This window comes from Lampris incognitus, chromosome 3, assembly GCF_029633865.1.
Source record: "Lampris incognitus isolate fLamInc1 chromosome 3, fLamInc1.hap2, whole genome shotgun sequence".
Lineage (NCBI taxonomy): Eukaryota > Metazoa > Chordata > Actinopteri > Lampriformes > Lampridae > Lampris > Lampris incognitus.
In genome coordinates, this window is record NC_079213.1 from 107,311,282 (window position 1) to 107,327,792 (window position 16,511).

General features: G+C 43.6%; 1 protein-coding gene across 1 annotated transcript in view; it reads right to left on the minus strand.

Annotated features, from left to right (window-relative positions):
- eps15l1a (epidermal growth factor receptor pathway substrate 15-like 1a) overlaps positions 1-16,511 on the minus strand; it is a 63,603-nt gene that overhangs the window by 17,147 nt on the left and 29,945 nt on the right. Inside the window, exons 19-24 of the mRNA XM_056276915.1 lie at positions 15,454-15,618; positions 12,496-12,601; positions 11,854-11,904; positions 7,365-7,501; positions 6,729-6,789; positions 1,761-1,854 (exon numbers count right to left, since the gene is read on the minus strand). Coding sequence (XP_056132890.1) covers positions 1,761-1,854; positions 6,729-6,789; positions 7,365-7,501; positions 11,854-11,904; positions 12,496-12,601; positions 15,454-15,618 — 614 coding nt within the window. The remainder of the gene's footprint in view (positions 1-1,760; positions 1,855-6,728; positions 6,790-7,364; positions 7,502-11,853; positions 11,905-12,495; positions 12,602-15,453; positions 15,619-16,511) is intronic.

Consider the following 16,511-nt stretch of genomic DNA (forward strand, 5'->3'; position numbering starts at 1 on the left):
CGTCTCCATCTTACAATGCTGTGTTTGCAACTATTCCCCAATCCTCCACATTGCTATTGTATCTCTAGTTAATGGCCACGGTAATTTGCACATGAAACATCATTGGTTCGGTCATTGTGCAACTGTATTGTTTATAAGGGTGGGGATATCTGCAGTCAGTTGAGACTGAAGAGGTCACTTAGATGAGTTATGAAATGTTTCTCTCAATAAACGTTGTGTCCAGATGAACTGATTCAACTTTCTGTGATCGTTTTTGACAGCTGAGTCAAGACCTAGTTCCTCGCTAAGCAAGACCTGAGAGAGCCATGACAGTATTAATGGTGAGGAAGAGACAAATCAAGTGTCTTCATAAACTTCAGCTGGTCCAGAATTCAGCTGCTCGTATCATTACCAGAACTCCTTCCATAGATCATATCACTCCTGTTCTTCAGCAACTCCATTGGCTCCCTGCTAAATATTGTATTGACTTCAAGATCCTGCTCCTCACCTTTAAGGCCCTTAATAACCTAGCTCCCTTCATATCTTTCTAAACTCCTTCATATCCACACGCCCTCCCGCACTCTCAGATCCTCTTCTGCTCTCCAACTCACCACACCATCATCCCGCTTGGCTACCATGGGGTCGAGAGCCTTCAGTCATTCTGCCTCCCGCCTAGATATTCACAACACTGACTCTCTTTCAACCTTCAAATCCCCTCTCAAAACGCACCTTTACAAACTGGCATATTCAGTCTAATCCACTCTTCATTGAGTTTTGTGCAGATGATGATTTTATACTTATCTGTTGTATTAACTTTTTATTGTCTACCCTGCTTTGTTTTGATTTATGCTGTCTGATGCAGGGCTGCTTGTCCCCCCCCCCCTTTTTTTTTTCTCCCCAATTGTATCTGGCCAATTACCTCACTCTTCCGAGCTGTCCCAGTCGCTGCTCCACCCCCTCTACCGATCCGGGGAGAGCTGCAGACTACCACATGCCTCCTCCGATACATGTGGAGTCGCCAGTCGTTTCTTTTCACCTGACAGTGAGGAGTTTCGCCAGGGGGACGTAGCGCGTGGGAGGATCACACTATTCCCCCGTTCCCCCTCCGCCCTGAACAGGCACCCCAACCGACCAGAGGAAGCACTAGTGCAGCGACCAGGACACATACCCACATCGGGCTTCCCACCCTCAGACACAGCCAATTGTGTCTGTAGGGACGCCTGACCAAGCCAGAGGTAACACGGGGATTCTAACCGCCGATCCCCGTATTGGTAGGCCACGGAATAGACAGTGCTGATTGTTTTTTAACTGTGTTCTGTAAGGGGTTCCTTGAGTGCTCTGAAAGGCGCCCACAAATAAAATGTATTATTATTATCATTCAATCTTGGACTTGCTCTTCTGAAGCGAAAGTTGACAATAAAAAAAAATAAAAATAAAAATAAAAACCAAGACAATTTTCCACTGATAGGAGTCTCTTTTCAATTTTGTACCTTAGAAAGTTATGAAATGCTGGTCATTTGGGTGTAATATCTCAAACAAAAATCCAACAATACAACAAGTCAAAGTTTAATCGACTTTCAATGGAACAACTTCAGGTTTTGTGTGTTGGTGGTGTCGAAAAGGTGATCGATTGATTTTCTGGTTTCTAACTTTTGCAGAATGTGCTCACAAGTTGAACTGCCCAAACACAGTTTTTTTTTTTTTTTTGGGAGGGGTCCTGTTCTAGTACCTTCTGGTAATCTGGGAGCCAGCTGGTCCTGCCTTCAAAAGGGTCTCTGGACTTGGACATGTGGCTGAAGTCTGCAAACCCTCCGGTGCTGTTACTGCTGCTGCTGAAAGAGCTACTGCCAAATGGGTCCAACGTACCAAACAGGTCTGAAATACAAAAGCAAAATGTTCACAAATCAGATATTCATAGAGGTTTAGCTAGAAAAGATTACCCAAACTAAAACACAAAAATGTCTGACTAGTCTGACCAAAATCCCAGCTACTTAACAGATTATTTTCTTGTCTTTCAGTCCAGTGTCTTGCAAATCTTTTCAGAAGTAGGAACTAACATGTTATGACAATTTCAAGCCACTGCTCGTATAACAACTTGTATAACTTTCTAGGTAACTCATACTAGAAATGTACATCTGTCTGCATCAACAATTAAAGTTACATTTGAATCTGAGCTACAATAATAGATCTATGACCTCAACATCCAAAAGTTTTTCAACCATTCCATCTCTAATTTGCATTTACACGGGATAGGTCATGTGACTTTCAGCATGATTTGCCTTCACAGAGTTAAGAAGAAAAGAAAGAAAGAAAGCCACTTTATTTTTGCCATTGTACAGTTGTTCAAGTTAAAATGAAAAGTGTCTTCTACATTTAACCCATCCTATTGTATAGCAGCAGTGGGCAGCCGCAGCGCCCGGAGACCAACTCCAGTTCTTCTTTCCACTGCCTTGCTCAGGGGCACAGATAGGAGGTAGTAAACCTAACATGCATGTCTTTTTGACGGTGGGAGGAAACCGGAGCACCCGGAGGAAACCCAGGCAGACAGGGGGAGAACATGCAAACGCCACACAAAAAGGATCTGGGATGGCCTGGGATTCGATCCCAGGCCCTTCTTGCTGTGAGGCAACCACTGGGCCACCATGGCGCCCGTTAACATTGTGACACCATAGTTTACAAAACACTTGGTGTTATCATTTCCATAGTTTTGTTTTGTTACCAAAGCTGTTTTAACTGTTTAGTAAAAGTATGTGCTGCTTTTACGAAATTTTCATTGAAAAACTTTCCTACTATCCCACTCCAATACCTTCAACCAATGGTGTCGCATGATGCCAAAAAAAAAAAAAAAAAGGTCTGGATATCAATGTTATTTCACATTTCCCCTTTTTCAGCATGGGTGTAAACCTCATGTTATTACCAGTTGTTGTTTCGCTGCCTTATGAAAACCGAGAACTGAGTGAAGCCCGGCCTCCGACACAAAGGATGACTTTCTTCATAAAATTGAATTTGCCATGGCTTTATACATTTTTATATAAAGCTCAATCAATCTGAAAAACTTCAAAGAACTGTCATTTGTCACATTTGCAAAGCTGAAATTAGTTCAACTGAATGTAACAAAACAAACCAGTTGAAAACATTGAACTCGTGAACTCGACATCTCATCCCCTGCATGAAGAGTAGCTCGGTAGCAAAAGGAAAAGACGATGATACTACAAGCCTGTAGGCCTAGGCTATGCAATGCTACTGCAAGAGGTAAAAAATATATATGCAACCAAAGTGATATTTAGCTGAGAATTTCAGGAGCTCCAAGTTGTTGTACAGATTTCTAGTCGCATAGTAAATTATCAAGTCACTTTGTGACTAGGGTCTAGCGTCCATTACAGAACCAGACCCACTGACACTTGAGGAGAAAAGCAGCTCATATGTCAACCTCAAGAGAAACTGTTGACATTGTGCGTGTGGGCATGACATCTTTTCTCTCCAGCCGCCATGAGTTTAATAGGCAAACCAACATGCTAACCTGAGCCTGTGGAAACAGTGGTCACGGTGTGTTGATAGGCTCGAGTTCCTTTAACGCGGTGGCATTCCAGCCCCGACTGACACAGTTACGCGTATGTGTTTGTATGGACTAGATTAATATCCTGGAGAAAATGAAAGACCTTTTCTTGTGGTAGAGAACAAACAGCTGATTGAGAGGGAGTTTCAGTTCTGCAACTGACACAAGACAGGCGGGTTTTTTCAGTATTTGTGTAGCGGAGTGTGTCCACCACAGCAGGAGAAAGTGCTGCTAAAAACAGTGCACGATAAAAGAAAAGGCATAATCTAGCTCAAATTCACCCCCAATGTATTCAGCCGCTCAGGTTTTGAGAATATCGCAACGGAACATTTTTGACACTGGTGTGAAGCGAGGACTGAAAGACGAGTTGACTAGAAACTAATTTTTGATTTGACAGCATTTTTGAGTCGAAACAAAATGCCTCCGCACAACTGCTAAAAGGCGTAAAGAAACCACAGCAACACTAATGCTTTAGAAGAAATAGCTTATTTTATGCCAATGTGTGGTATTGTGGTTTAAAGGTAAAACCAGTAATGATGTGAATTTCAAGTTGAGGAGCTTTCCCTGTAGGTATTGTTCAAAAACGTTTTCAACTCATCATATAAAATAAAACTGCAGATTATCTTAAGTGATATTCCTGAGGTTTTAACCTCCGTTTTGTGAACTTTTTTTGAGTCGTCCAAATATGTATGAGTAATAAAATTGTAAACAAGCCTTCACAGCCGAAAAGTGCATCAAAAACTCTTTATTTAGTTGTTACGTACTGTAGATCTTTGCATAGTTCCTCATTCAAATCAATCTCTACACAAGCAAAGCCGGTAGCAGCGCAAAAGAAGTTTAACTGTTTAAGAAGTGGACGCCAATGAAGAGGGAGAGACGAACATGTTGCAAATTATAATCGAATTAATATGCATGTGACAGTGTCTCAACAACACTCAATGCCATGAGCTTCAAATAGCAGGTACTTCACAGAGTACAGGGCTAGCGTTTTGAATATACTTATACTTAAGGCCTAATTTAGCTACAGTAAGAACTCACAAAAGCAATAGAAAAGCATAATAACAGCGTCCGGGTGGCGTGGCGGTCTATCCCGTTGCCTACCAACACAGGGATTGGCGGTTCAAATCCCTGTGTTACCTCCGGCTTGGTCAGGTGTCCCTACAGACACAACTGGCCGTGTCTGCGGGTGGGAAGCCGGATGTGGGTATGTGTCCTGGTCGCTGCACTAGCGCCTTCTCTGGTAGGTTGGGGCGCCTGTTCAGGGGGGAATAGCATGATCCTCCCACGCACTACATCCCCCTGGTGAAACTCCACACTGTCAGGTGCAAAGAACAGCTGGCGACTCCACATGTATTGGAGGAGACATGTGGTAGTCTGCAGCCCTCCCCGAATCGGCAGAGGGGGTGAGATCAGGATGGCTCAGAAGAGTGGGGCAATCGGCCGGATACAATTGGGGAGAAAAGGGGGGGGGGAATCCCCCCCTCCCAAAAAGCGTAATAAAGTCTTAAACCTATTGTGACAGTGACAAATCTATAATGGTCAGGGCAGTCATCTTGTCGAAGTCACTTGGTGTGAATAATTGTCTGCATGGTAGTATCATGGCCAGGAAACCTGAAGCTAGTTCACAGAACCAGGTGCACCCTATCACTGCAAACACAATTCCCTCATCATGTTAACATATTCTAAATTGATGATGTCTCTACATGTACTGCTAAAAATTTTCGAAAAAACTGCTTAATGAACATTAGGATAGCAACTCCTGGATTTCCAAATCCCCCGAACCTATTGCTGCCAAACCTTTGTACTGCTTTCATAAATCTGACCCTGGTATTTGTGAAACACTTTTAAAAACTGTTTTAGAAAGTAATAGGAACTAATAGTAAAACATTAGCCAACACACAAAAATAAAAATGCCTAACAAATATTCTGTAAAAAATGTAATATGATCTGCAAGGCAAAATTTATTCATAATTAGTTAGGTATTCATAGTCTTGGAGCCCTGACAGCAAAAGGCTGACCATCTTGACTCTAAAAACTAGACTCTGAGACAGCCAGCAACCTCACCAGAGGATCTGAGACTGTACACTGGCTTACAGCGGGTCAGAATAACAAGTGTCTTTGAGCACAGCAATGGAAAGAGTATTGTGTTAACAGACAATACGGACAAATGGAAACATGATGGCGCCTACGATTGAACTTCTGAAACCTCTGAAAATCACTTTCTTACTTTGATTTAAGTTTTCCATGAGAGCTATGTGCTGAACCAACAATGGGCTTTGCCCTTGATGCCAACCCAGAATTTGAGACGGTCAGTTGAAATTGTATGGTCTTTCAGAGTCCCTGCACTGAGCTCTAAAAGGATTTAGCAGTCTTTCATATCTGTTTCTTGAAAATTGCTGGTTGCTTTAATATGGACAGTTTCTGAGCTATGCTCTCGAGCCAGATTGGAATTGCTCAAAAATGTTGTTTATAATCATGAAAGCCACTTAATGAGCTGGATATCTTTCTCTAAAAGCTTGAATAAAAACAGAAACTTGCAGACAGCCCTGTAGATGGTTGAAAATCATTGGGTCTTGGCTTGGATTCTTAGGGATTGAACCAATGCACACTGAAAAATATGAACTGTGGTTTTTCATTCCTTGGTTGAAAAACATGTGGAGAACAAGCCAGTTGCCAGAAAACCATTGATTATTGATAGAATAGCAGGACCAAATGTGTCAAAGAGCTCTTCCAAAAAAATTAAAGAAACAACATCATCCCCAATTTACAGATATAACCAACTCGAAGAGTGGGTGATTGGAAGTCTTACGCTTTAATCCTCATATAAAAAGTGTTAGAAATTCTTCACTACATCATACGCAGATCTCCGATACTAAAATATTAGATAAACGCCACTGACTAAATATATAATAAATTATATTAGTTATGTGAGTATAGGGATAGTATAGTATAGTATAAATGTTAAAGTCCCCCCAACAGTAGGTGAGGGATGATTTATTTGAGCGATGTGCAATCTGAACTATCCCTGTGTGGATACAGTGTCTGCCCACAACTTGGTCTGTTTTCTAACAGTTAAACCAGAAAGGAAGTGAGCAAGGCTGCAAGAGATGGTGAATGAGAGCGAGAGCGAGCAAGCGAGAGAGAGAGAGAGAGAGAAGCATGAGAGTGCAAGGAGGAAAAGAGAGTGTCCTACCTGATCCTTTGGGTTTTGGGCTGGTTGATGAAAATGGATCATTGCTTGTAAAGTGGCTAGTCTGCTGAGGAAAGCAAAGAGAAATACATTATAAGGAGTATGGATGTCAAATGACTGATCTACTTTTTAAGACCTTTTAAATGTCAGATGGACTGAAATATCAGCGCAACTCAGTAACAGAAACAAAGAAAAGGAAAACCAATTGGACTTTTCAGTATAATGTTGTACACTTAAGACTTTAAGACTGAATTTAAGACTAAAAGTATTCACTGTATACACAACTCTTTAATGCCTTAACTTCTTACACACCTGAAATTACATCCCAACAGAAAATGTGAGCACACATACATGCTATTTTTTTTAAATCTATTTATTAGGTTTTGCAGTTATTTCAACACAACACGAACAACCGTACATATGCACCCCCTCGCTCTCATCCCCCACAGCAGAAATAAACAGGGAGAAAAAAAACAGGGGGGGGGTCGTTGGCATTAAGAGGGCATCAAATACAAAATAGGTGATGGAAAGTTCAGAATACAAAAACAAAACAAAAAAGAAAAGAAAAGAAAAACCATCGATGATAACATTTTACCACACGTTTATTTCAAATTGTACTCCCTCGCTTTCATCACGCACCTTGGAGGGAAGTGTGGCACTTTTGCTGAAGGGGTCTGACGTAGAGAAGGGGTCCACCTTTGTAGTCTTCTTGAAGAAATCTTCAGACGATGCCTTGAAAGGATCCGTCTCTTTGAATGGGTCTCCCCCGAAAGGATCTGGTGAAGAAATGTGGGAGTAAGTAGGTGTAGGTACAGTTATGTCAACAGGGGCTCATATATTACCCATTACTAAATTTGGAGATGCACTGAGATTATTAAATTTGAAACGTTTTTTTGGGGGGGGGGTTCTGGGGGGGGGACTGCAAAACTAAAATTTAAAGAAGCGACATTCCTCACACAGCAGAAAAGGCAACCAGGGGACCCCTTCAGAAACCACCATAGGGCTGATGCTTCACCCAAACAATAAGTCTGAGTGACGATCCTCTAGAGATCACCAGTAATTTTAGAACATCCTACCCAAAATCCATTTTATAGAGTGCTAACATATTACAGCATGTGATCTACCATTATACTGACAGCAAATTTATAGCCACTCCTCCGAATGTTCCTGGTAAAGTCTCCCTTATTTGCAGACTCTTGGACAGTTTGGTTCAGGCAGTCAAGCATTGTTCTTGTTGGCAGACGGCACGCTATTTGCATTGTAACTGGTATATTCAGAAAGTCTTGAACATTTTCCCCATCTTAATTAGTTCTTACCATTAATCAATTAACAACTAGCGCCCATGACGAAAACCTCTCAGTATATCTACCCTGACATTAGAACCCTTTGCATGCCAAATTATGCAAAAGTTTTTTTTCGGTTTTCCTCCTTGTATCCAGCCAACTACCCCACCCTCTGATACATGTGGAGTCGCCAGCCGCTTCTTTTCACCTGACAGTGTGGAGTTTCGCCAGGAGGACATAGCATGTGGGAGGATCATGCTATTCCCCCCAGTTAGCCCCTCCCCCCTGGACAGGCGCCCCGACCGACCAGAGGAGGCGCTAGTGCAGCGACCAGGACACAAACCCACATCCAGCTTCCCACCCGCAGAAACGGCCAATTGTGTCTGTAGGGATGCCCGACCAAGCCGCTGGGAACACAGGGATTCCAACCGGTGATCCCCATGATGGTAGGCAACAGAATAGACCGCTACGCTACCCGGACGCCCCCCAAGTTATGCAAAACTAACTAGAAACAAAAAACTGTATTGCCTGGCATCTTCCACTGTGGTGATAACATTAGCATTCAGTGAATTTTCTTCTTTTGAAGCCAGCACATAATTACAGTAAAAGGCTGCATGGAGGTGATGACCCCCAGGCAGTCATCTTGCCTATCAGCGTAAACACATCAGTTCCCAAATATCAGACACCAGTGCAGTCTGGAATTGAATGTAATATTGATGTTGAATGAAATATTTGCAGGAGCCATGAATACAGTGCCTTGCGAAAGTATTCAACCCCATTTAAGGTCATCACTAAATTCTGGATTATAAAAGATACCCACAAATCTGTTCCTGAACAATATGATTTTTGTGAACCCATAAGCTCTAACAGCATGTTCCCAAAGCCAAAATAAGTTATGTTTCACTGACTTTTTATCCATCTATCCAGCCATTATCCAAACTACTTATCCTGCTCTCGGGGTTGTGGGGATGCTGGAGCCTATCCCAGCAGTCATTGGGCGGGAGGAAACCGGAGCCCCGGAGGAAACCCACGCAGACATGGGGAGAACATGCAAACTCCACACAGAGATGACCCTCAAGGCTGGGCTACCCCGGGGCTCGAACCCAGGACCTTCTTGCTGTGAGGCGACCACGCTAACCGCTGTGCCAACGTGCCAAGTTTTTAATAAATTAAAAACTAAACTATAGTGCTTGCTTAAGTATTCAACCCCTTGTGCTCTGAAAGCTCGAAGTTTATACAAATGACAAATTATTCCTAAACCAAACTCAGGTAAACATAATTGGACATAATTAGTGTGCACCTGTAAGATATTAAAGTAACGGTCCCGTTTATGGGTATAAAAAGCACTCTGTGTAAAGTTCATTAGCAGGGCGTGAATTCCATCAGAAAATGAAGACAAAGGAGTATAATACTGAAGTAAGAGACAAAGTGATTAAAATGCAGAAGGCGGGAAAGGGACACAAAACAATATCCAAGTGTTTGGCTGTCCCACAGAACACTGTTGGATCCATTGTCAGAGAGCGGAAGCTGTATCACACCACCCCGACGCTTGGTAGCACAGGCCGTCCCTCAAAGCTAAGTGTCCGAGCAAGACGTGGGCTGGTGAGGAAAGCCACAGATGATCCTGCAATCACATCGATGGAGCTCCAGAAGTCGGTGGCTGAAACTGGAGTAAATGTGCATGAGTCAACCATATCACGGGCTCTCCATAAATCTGGCCTGTATGGGAGGGTGGCAAGAAAGAAGCCATTGCTCAAAACTATGCATATAAAAGCACACTTGGCGTTTGCTACCAAGCATGAGAGAAACCCAGTTAGGATGTGGGTAAAGGTTTTGTGGTCAGATGAGGTGAAAGTTGAGCTTTTGCACTACGTCCCCCTGGCGAAACTCCCCACTGTCAGGTGAAAAGAAGTGGCTGGTGACTCCATATGTATTGGAGGAGGTATGTGGTAGTCTGCAGCCCTCCCCGGATCGGCAGAGGGGGTGGAGCAGCGACCGGGATGGCTCGGAAGAGTGAGCTAATTGGCCAGATGCAATTGGGGAGAAAAGGGGAGGGGGGTCCCAAGAAATATAAACAAATTGAGGGAAGAATGGATGGAGCTAAATACAGGGATATGTTGGAAGAAAACCTGTTGCAGTCTGCCATAAAACTGAAGCTTGGGAGAAGGTTCACCTTCCAGCAGGACAATCATCCTAAGCACAAGGCTAAAGTAACAATGGCATGGCTCAGCAACAAAAAGGTGAACGGTTTGGAGTGGCCAAGTCAAAGTCCGGACCTCAACCCCATTGAAAATCTGTGGCACGGACTGAAAATCGCAGTCCAGAGGCACCATTCCACCAACCTGCAAAACCTGTACAAGTTCTGCCAAGAAGAATGGGCAAAAAATTACTCCATAAGAATGTGCAAAGCTTGTACATACTTACCCCAAGAGAATCATGGCTGTTATTGCAGCAAAAGGGTACTCTACAAAGTATTGATGTGTGGGGGTTGAATACTTATGCAAGCATTATATTTTAGTTTTTAATTTGTTTAATAAAAAAGTCAGTGAAACATAACTTATTTTGGCTTTGGGAACATGCTGTTAGAGCTTATGGGTTCACAAAAAGCATATTGTTCAGGAACAGATGTGTGAGTATCTTTTATAATCCAGAAATTAGTGATGACCGTCAAGGGGGTTGAATACTTTTGCATATTTGCTTTGACCTGGTTGGAATGCCAGATGGGTGCTGAACTTTAGCAACAACCCAAAAAGGTAGAGGTGTTTTGTGCATTTTTGCAAAAAACTCCTCCAACCTAGACTGAACGAAGCTGTGGAAAAAAACAAATACAATATGTAATCAAGTTTAAACTCCTGGGAAAGACACCGTCATCACATGTTTATCTGCGTTTGAGCTGTTTGATTTCAATCGCTCTCTATCTCACTCGCACACCGCTTGAAGTGAAGCGAAACCCTCAATATCACCGAAGAGGGAAGTGTGAGGGAAGCCACACTCACACAAGGTGCTATTTCACACATGTAGAGAGGCACCAGTAAAACACAAGGCTGCCATCACAAGTTGAGTCTACACATGGACGGGCAAAGAATATGTGCAGCATAGACATATATAAAATAAGACAAAATAAACAAACTGCAAAAAAAAGTTCTTGGGTCTCCAAATTGTAGCTGGGTTTGGCTTCAAACTCCCCCCCCCCCCCCAAAATACCTTTCAACTCAATACAAAAGCACACACAGTCAAGCCACCTAACCCAAGTGATGTTTTTTAGTTATCTGATCAAAAAACACATATCGCATGAGCAGTCAAAACACATGAAAATAACAGATTCTACACCCAAATTTAACATAACAGAGTGGTTTCACTAAAAGAGATCAAACTCGGCCTTAAAAAAAACCTTCAAACATAATTTCATAATTGAATACATATTGCTAAAAAAGGCTCAAAGCAAAGGCATTTTTTCCTTTCAATCGTTCTCATACAGTACAGCCCTGGCCACCAATCTGGCCCTGATTTCTATTCTGCCAGGTAGTTAATAACACTCACCTGTTGTTCCGGTTATTCCAGATTTAACCAGGGAGTTTTAAAACCTGGTACCAACTGGTGGATGTAGTTAACTACCTGGCAGAATGGAAAACCAGAAGTAGCGGGGAGAACCACGGCTTGTATAACATTAACAGTCCACTAGCGGCTGTTCGGCCGACGACCGTTTGTTGCTGACTGCTATTTGGATCTAAAAATACCGCTGCTAACAGAGTAAATGTGTAACTAGTAAAGTTAAATATAAAACTCGTGAGTTAAGAGGAGTGGGAAACCAGCTTTTGACAGAGGACATTTCCTTAAGTAAATACCTGTGGATGCCGGTGGCTGCTTTGCAAAAGGATCATTTTGGAAAGGGTCCCCTACAGGAAAAGAGCAGGTGGAAAAGAAAGAGGGAAGTGAGGCAAAAGGAAGAGAGGACACTCTGAGCAAGCTGCAGACAAACAAGCTGACAGGGTCTTCTGGCGAGGTGGGGTAGGGTGGGGGTAAACCCCAAAGGAAGACAGAACCAATTACACAGCAAAGTAAAGGTAAACAAGCAAGAGAGCCTTCACTAAACAAAGTCTCAGCCAAGATAAAGAGGGGCGGAAAAGAGACAAAGGAGACGAGAAGAGGAGATGGGAGGAGAGAGAAAAAGAAGAGAGGAGATGATGGGGAGATGAGAAGAAAAGAGGAAAGAAGAGGAGAGCAGCAGCAGTGAGGTATCTCCTGACGGGAACTAAGAGAGGAGGAGTAGAGGATGGGTGTGAGAACGAGGAAGATGATCCTGGAAAAGGATGGGAAGTGGAAGAGAGGTAAACCAAAGGGAGGAGGAGGCAGGATGACAGGGCGAGTGGAAGAGAAGGAAAAATAACATGCCCAGAGGGAATAGAAGAGAAGAGAGAGAGAAGATAGATGGATTGATAGACAGAGAGAGAGAGACAGTGAAAGACAGTGAAAGGAAGGTTGAAAACCTTTAAAGGGGTCTGTTTTGAACGGGTCCTCCGAGTGGAATGGGTCAGTATGCATCTCCTGAGGCTGGCTATTGAAAACAGATGGCTTCACCTTGAATGGATCCTCCTGGGGAGGGAGAGAGAGCGAGAGAGAGACAGATGGACAGATAGACAGAGGGAGGGAGTGAGATGGGAAGAGGGGCGGAAAGAGACTCAGAGACAGGAAAACAGAAAGAAAGAAAGAAAGACAGAAAGAAAGAAAGAAAGAAAAAATTAGTAAGAAAAAGAGGCTGATTATCAGAGAGAATTGATGGTTTATTGCACGTGTCACTGCTAAAACTAAATATTTCTGCATAATACATACACCCACATTCCTGTATGTCCAACTACATTGGGCCAGATGAAATAGCTCCATCCATCCAAATACCCTCCACTCAAGCACAAGTGCAGGATTTCAGACTTAAGAGCCACCTCCACAAGAATGTGTAGAAGCCGCAAAGATGCCCCACTATGAAGCCAAAAAACAGCATCCGCATATGAGAACACATGAGTGCACTCTTGCTTACAGGCACACCTGCCCCCCTCTCCCCTCAGCTCCAGTTACACTTAAAAAGCAGAGAGGCCATTTTCATTCTCTTGCAATTTGCAATTTCACTGTTCTACTTCACTGCTCTCAGCTGGTCCGAGTCAAAGCCTTCTGGAAAGGAAGCACTTGCCTGCCCAGCCACATTCCTTTGTGTGTGTGTGTGTGTGTGTGTGTGTGAGTGTGTGTTGGGCTGCAGGGGGACTTTCCTTCACATGCTAGCCCGGCTCTGCACTGGACTAAATCTAAATGCTCTAACTTGTTATGGTTCATTAACAGGCCTCTGCTTTGTTTCAACAGAAACCCTAGCCCTGATCCCACTCTTAGTGCCGCACGTATAAATCACACACACACACACACACACACACACACACACACACACACACACACACACACACACACACACACACACACTTCTATAACCTACAAAACTTTGATTAAGATGGGTTGTGTGTTTTTTGACCAAAAATTATACGTAACAATGACATTTATTTATCTCTATAGGTCCATTGATCGATTGACTGACTGATTGATTGATTGACTGATTGATTGATTGACTGATAAATTGGCAGAATGAGAGATTGATAAGCTTGATAGACAGACGAATGTCCAGATGGTAAATGATAAGAAGGCAGCCTTTCCGGACACACAGAACACTTGTTTGAGCCGACACATCTAAGCGGGGGAAACATGTGCGTTTCTTTTAGGGTGGAATTTCAAAGCCAGAAGAAGAGCTCTTTGCCAGGTGTGAGACAGGATAAGCTGAGGTAATGACATTATTACGAGGAAAAGTCAATGGAAGCGGCACTAAAACCAGAGGATTAGATCAGCACTGAGGGAGTCTGAAAAGGCTGTAGCCTCCAGTTCTTTAAGGAACCCAGCGGAGTGCCAGGTAGGGAAATAACAGCCAGGGTCTTAGCAAGAGACGTTTAAAATGACAAAAAAGATAGTGGGGGATTTGGTGCACTGGGTTTTGCATACTGCTGGTAATCTCTGGTCTAGCTGGTAATAAGGCGAGGAGGGGGATGAGAGGGGATGCTGGGGGAAGGAGAGCGTTTGGAAAGACAACAGTACAAAAAGAAGAAAAAAGACAGCGTTATACTGCTGCCATTGTTGGTTTTTTGACTAATACTAAGCTCAAGTCTGGTATTAATATTGAGAACATATGAATGAATACCAAAAGCTGCATGGGATTTGATTTTCTGCCAATTTCAGTATTTTTATAATAATGTGAGACGACTTTAATGAAGAGAAATAGATTAACCCAAATCTCGGCCAATTTTCCCCCCTCCCAAAGACCTCAAACGACTAAGTCTCTATTAGAAGGTAAATGAAATGGATTTGACCAGTGTTTGATATGAACCTCCACATCACATTAAAAAAAAAAGGAAGAAAAAGGGATTTAAGTGCATCTCTAGTGAATTGTGGAGAGTCGGTGCTGTGTGGACCCGCCTGCAGATGTGAGATGAGCCCATCTGTACCAGTTAATACCTGCGTAGTTATCCCTGGCTTTAACAGGGCGTGAGGAGGGAAAGCTGAAAGGTGAGTAGGTTTTGCATGGAGGATAGGGGCCTGAGGACTCTTTAAAGTCACATCATAACAGGCAAAAAGAAAGAAAGAAAAAATAATAATAAAAAAGCACAGGAAGTTCAGCAACCCAATTCTAAAGCCATACACATGGAAATGAATTTTTGGGAGTCATTTAAAGATTTGTTTTTTTGGCATCTTTACCTTTATTAGACAATGATAGTGAAAGGCAGACAGGAAATGAGAGGTATGACATGCAGCAAATGTCACCAGCTGGAATCAAACCGGCGACAGTTGCGACCATGTGGTAGGCACTGCAACCCATCGGCTATGGAGGCGGCCCTTTTTGAGAGCCATTTAGACATGATGAGCGCAGCAAATATTTGCGCATGATCTCGGTGTCTTGGTTATCTCGCATAGGTGGATAGGAAAAAAAATCTAAAATTGTGAGCCATACTAAATTTTTGCTGAGCTGTAGAAGTTTAAACACATACACAGAGACATACACACATGCAAAAACCTGTCAGGTCAGGTGTCCGGGTAGCGCGGCGGTCTAGTCCCTTGCCTACCAACACGGGATCGCCGGGTCGAATCCCCGTGTTACCTCCGGCTCGGCCGGGCGCCCCTACAGACACAATTGGCCGTGTCTGCAGGTGGGAAGTCAGATGTGGGTATTTGTCCTGGTCGCTGCACTAGCACCTGCTCTGGTCGGTCCGGGCGCCCCCCCCCCCCCAGACCGGCAGAGAGGGGGTGGAGCAGCAACCAGGACGGCTCAAAAACAGTGGGGTAATTGGCCACATACAGTTGGGGAGGAAAAGGGGGAAAATTGGACAAAAAGACAAAAAAAACAAAACCTGTGAGGTCCTCACCATGGGTGGGAATCCCCCGTTATCTCTGTCGCTGAATCCCTCGCTCATGTCGGCCAGGTTGGTCATGCTGCCTCCGTGGGTCCCGTTTAAGGTGCTGTTGTACTGCTCGATACTTTTAGATACCTCCTGCTGGCTGTCTTGGATCTGGGAGAGCTTACTGCGGGCCTACAGGACACACACAAAAGCAGTCTGGTTAGTCATAAAGCAGGTTTCCTAGGACTCGGGGACTGCTGTTGCATTACTCTGACAACCCTTGCTTGCCGTCTTTGAGCCGTCTGACCTAAACATGAACAGCTTCTACTTGTGTGGTTGGATTCATGTGTGAGCACATCTATACATGAGTGCACACATATAAGAAAATTTGAAGGTTCATCAGTTTGGGTGTTTTAAAGACAGAGCTTTCACATTTTTTAGCGCAGGCCCCAATACAGCGATGCGACAGGCACTTGTGAAAAGGCAGGGGACTTAATCGTGGTTGCTAATCAACCAAATCTCTCACTTTCACATGGGCTAGTCAACGATTGCGATAACAGGAAGGTGAACCAACAGATGAAGAAGTAAAAGATAACACTGAGTACAAAAAAAAGTATGCTCTTTAAAAAGCAATCAGAAACTCTGCGTCCAATTTAAACCCCTGACTCCTGGGGGTTCCAGGAGAGAGGAGCGTGTCAGTGAAACTGGGATGAGTTCCGTATATAATGACAGACTATGAGTCCGTCATTGTATTGTCAAGTCATAATGTTACAGGTCTGTGACACAGACCACAGCCCGCTGAGTGGCGGGGGCACACTGGGGAGGCCGGTCTAAATTGAGGTTAGTGTGGAGAACAGAAACGGCGGGGAGGACGATGTCATGACTTCAGTTACTCCAGGCGCTGAAAATCAACATGAATGTTCCTGGAACCAATAAGGGGGATATTATTGCAGGTGAGCATGAGGAAATGATCAAGTGCTGTAGGTCTCTTTTTAACCCTCCCTGTGACCCTTCTAGGTAAGAGGAAAGAGTAGTGACAGAGTACACTGTCACTTCGACATCCAGCGAGCCTCAGTGGTATTGAG